We start from the raw sequence: 4,191 nt of genomic DNA, 5'->3' as shown, positions 1-4,191 counted from the left end.
AAATTGATTTGAAACCTACAAGATGCGTGCAAGATGTAAAGAAATAAAAAAAATAACTGCAAGATGTGTGCTGGCCTAAGAGAGTTACTAAACATGCAAAGAATAGATCTACATGGATTAGGAGGTGTACCAATTTGATTTTGAAATAAATAGTGGAAGTTTGGAACGTGCGAGATGTGTGCGAGATACGTGCGAGATAAAGCATGGGGGCCTAAGAGAGTTACTAAACATGCAAAGAATAGCTCTAAATGGATTAGGAGGTGTACCAAGTTGATTTTGAAATAAATAGTGAAAGTTTGGAACGTGCGAGATACGTGCGAGATACGTGCGAGATAAAGCATGAGGGCCTAAGAGAGTTACTAAACATGCAAAGAATAGCTCTAAATGGATTAGGAGGTGTACCAAGTTGATTTTGAAATAAATAGTTAAAGTTTGGAACGTGCGAGATACGTGCGAGATTAAAAAAAATACGTGCGAGATAAAGAAAAAACCTTCATTCCTTCTATTCCTATTGCTTACTCCTTCTCTATTTGATCCAACTAAATCCTCATCCTCTAGTTCAATTCATTTTTCACTACCCATTGAACTTTCTAAGAACCTAAAACCAAACTTTGACTAAACTAATTTACGGCAAATAAGTCCAATTCCAAAAACCAGACAATTACGGATGAAAATAGCACCAAATACCCCAACCAAACATTTACTTACAGCAGATAAATTGAAAATCGGTTAGACATGAAACTCACCTAAATAAGAGAAAACGCTCGAAGTTGATTGAATGGTCCGAATAGGAGCGACGAAATGCACTGGACAACGACCGACGAAGGGCAAGCGACGAAGGGCAAACGACGATGGGCAAGCGACGATGGGCAACTGACGATGGGCAAGAGACGATGGCCGGAGTAGGTTCAGGTGTTCTACACGAAAGAAAAGAGAATGGAAAGGGAACTATACGCGAAAGAGAAGGAGTCGATCGTGGAGAGAAGGGAAAGCAAACGTGGAAGAGGGAAAGGAAAGGAAGGGCATTTTTGTCCATTCACACCCAAATTGTCCTAAAAGTCTTTCTTTTGAAAACTTGTCCCAAAATTCATTTAAATCTCTTTTTTTAACCTATTTTTGGCAATTTCCCAACTATATTTAATAAAATAATAAGTTATTTTTATTATTTATTTGCATCAACTCAATCCCATAAATTAAGATTCATGGGTATTTTTATGTAAACTTAAACATGTATGTGGTTGCATACAAAGATGGATGATGTTTAAGTAATAACTAAAGGGGTGTTTGGGGCGTGGAGTGAGTTATTATAATCTGTGTTTATTATAGTCTGTGGGTTATTATAATTTGTGTTTGGTGTGCAGATTATTATAGTCTTGATTATTATAATCTGTGTTTGGGGTGCAGATTATTATAATCTGAGTTATTATAATCTGTGTTTGGGGTGTAGATTATTATAATATGGGAAATATCAAAAGTATTTTTTTCAATATTCTTTTTTGCAATACACATTTTTTTTCAAAATTATTTTATTCAATCTCGTTAATTATGTAGTTCATTTAATAAATTTATCTATAATCTCCCTAATGTAATTTTCTCATTTGTTTAGGTGATCGTGTTTGAAATTATGTTATAGATACATCCCTACAAATCGTCGACAAATTTCAAAAGAGATTAATCCCACAAAATTAAATTCCTCCACAATATGTTCTTAGTGAAATATAAATATATAAAGTTCCATAACATTTGTAATTAAAACTTATATCAATACAAACCAAGTACATGAGTTCATAAAATGAAAGTACAAAGTCATAAAATAGTTAATTGGTCAAACCCTAATTTTGCAAGAGAATACTGCAATACTCCAATTTACGTTCTGTTGGAATCGACAAGAATCCCTCAATGGCCTCCACACTACGGAATAGGATTTGCATAAGCTTTGTCCTATCTCGACTTTGTAGTTCAGGGATATCTTGCAGCTATTTCACAACTTCAGCACGCAATTCGACCTCTGTTGCATGCTTCTCTTTTGGCCAATTTGCAATTGCCTTTAATTGATCATTTCCAAATTCCATTGCACTCCTGATCACCTCTACCGTTTCATAATGTTTACTACCTCGTTTCCTCTTACTTCCACTTGAACAATTTTTTCTCTCACTTGCTTGACCTGCACGTATTCCAAACATTTCATCTGGTGACATATGCACTCCTTGGCTATACATCATCGGGATGTCTTGATCATGTGAATCATCGAGTGGAACGTCGCCATTAAACATGTTCGGCACATTAGATCCTACATCAGCAAAGGTCTCTGAACGTGCTCCCGTTGCCCGATCTTTGCCGAAGACATAGAACAAATCATCATAATATGGAAATGATTTGTGTAGAAGGTCTTTGGCTGCAGGATGACTCTGTGCAATTGTATTATGAAATTTAGGCAGATTAGTTGACGATTGTGATTATAAAAAGTACGTACAATTGTAAAATGAAGTTAATATCTTTACCCAACTATCAAACAAATCTCGTTCTGCAACGATGCATTGGAATTCTTCATTCCATCCAAAGCCACTACATGATGGCCCCCTCATTTCTGCAATTGCTTGGTAGGTTTTTTTAAGAGATTTCACACGACAATTTATTGTCGATGATCCTTGGATATTAGAAGAGTATTAAGGCACTACTGGTCATGTAACTCCCAATTACTGAACATCGTACGAGCCAATTGATCCCTCAATTCACTCCATCCGTTTGAAGCCTCAATGTAATTAATCTCGTCACCTCCAGTTGTAGCGTATGTTGAATCCCCCTCATCCAAATCATCGATTATTTCACTGTTAGTCATCTCTCTATTGATAAGATTGTGTAGCAGACAACACACCATGATTGTTCGACATTGGACATCGACTGGGTAGTATGACTTTCCTCTTAAAATTGCCCAGCAACCTTTTAACAACCAAAATGCTCTTTTGATGACATTCCGTGCCGACGAATGTTTCATGTTGAAGAACTCTCGAGCTGTTGTTGGTGCATTACTTCCTCCACGCCACTCTGATAGATGATATCTTTCTCCCCTATATGGGGCTAAAAAACCCTCAACATTTGAGTACCCAGCATCACATAGATAATAATACCCTGTTCAAAACTCGACTATTTGAATTCTCGTCCTATGAATATAAAGACTACGAAGAGATAAAACATCTAGCTAATTACCCTTTGGAACCTTCAGTCCATTATGTCTTGATATTGCATCTCTAAGAATTCTAGAATCAGCGGCCGATCCTTCCCACCCAGATAAAACAAACACAAAATCACCTTTTTTATCGCAAACACCAAGTACATTTGTCGCAACTTCACCCTTTCGTGTGTTGTATCTTGGACGATCAGTTGCACTGACATTCACCTTAATGTATGTGTCATCTAACGCACCAAGACAATTCTACGGTATGATAACGTAAATTTGTATGAAATAGCCATCTAACGCATATTATTTGGAAAGTCTAACCAACATTCAGACAATTGGTATTTACCTCAAACCATTTCCATCTCGGATCCATGCACGAGTTTGTTGCTAGCTGAGGTTTTTTCAACAACTCGTTGTGTAACGTCAAAACTGCTAACAAGACAAGGTTGAAATGTCTAGAAACAGTCTCACCAGACCGTACAAATTCCCTTTGTATTATTCGATTCTTCATATCATGAGCTAATATATGCAGGAACATGGCAACCATCTCCTCTACATCTATAACTTCCGTTCCGACTAATCCAGCAGTCGTCCTTAGTAAATGACATAAAATGGCAAAACACCTTCTATCCATTCGTGTACTTTGACGACAACAAAGATCTGACTCATGGATTAGTCGAAAATATGCTAATTGTCTAATACGATGTCTACTATAAAATGATGTATGTTTTATCCTCTTATGATCATTCAGTAATAATTCTAGTGTCAGAAGTAACTGATGTTGGGAAGTTGTAAATACTGTAAGTATCGTAACTAACTCTTGTGGATCCATTATGTGATGAGAACTGATGACCTGAACAATTCATATTGTTTATTTAGAGTTAATACACCAAATTTAGTACCACTCAGCAAGACACCAAACAGTTTGATGTTAACAAATAGGAAAGAAAAATTAGATATGCTGAAAAATAGAAGTAAAATAGTTTATTTAATAATTTTAAATGTAAAACTAA

The 4,191-nt window shown here is 36.1% G+C and overlaps 1 protein-coding gene across 1 annotated transcript; it reads right to left on the bottom strand.

Moving 5' to 3' along the window:
* Nucleotides 1-2,674: 2,674 nt before the first annotated feature.
* On the bottom strand, nucleotides 2,675-3,812 carry LOC127149449 (protein ALP1-like). Its single transcript, XM_051084951.1, has 3 exons — nucleotides 3,525-3,812; nucleotides 3,208-3,433; nucleotides 2,675-3,078 (listed from the first exon to the last, which is right to left on the bottom strand). The coding sequence occupies exons 1-3, from the start codon at nucleotides 3,810-3,812 to the stop codon at nucleotides 2,675-2,677; spliced, it is 918 nt and encodes a 305-aa protein (XP_050940908.1).
* Between the last annotated feature and the right edge of the window lie 379 nt (nucleotides 3,813-4,191).

The sequence above is a fragment of the Cucumis melo genome, chromosome 5 (genome assembly GCF_025177605.1).
Source record: "Cucumis melo cultivar AY chromosome 5, USDA_Cmelo_AY_1.0, whole genome shotgun sequence".
In the NCBI taxonomy this organism is placed as follows: domain Eukaryota; kingdom Viridiplantae; phylum Streptophyta; class Magnoliopsida; order Cucurbitales; family Cucurbitaceae; genus Cucumis; species Cucumis melo.
This window is presented reverse-complemented; position numbering and strand designations above follow the sequence as displayed.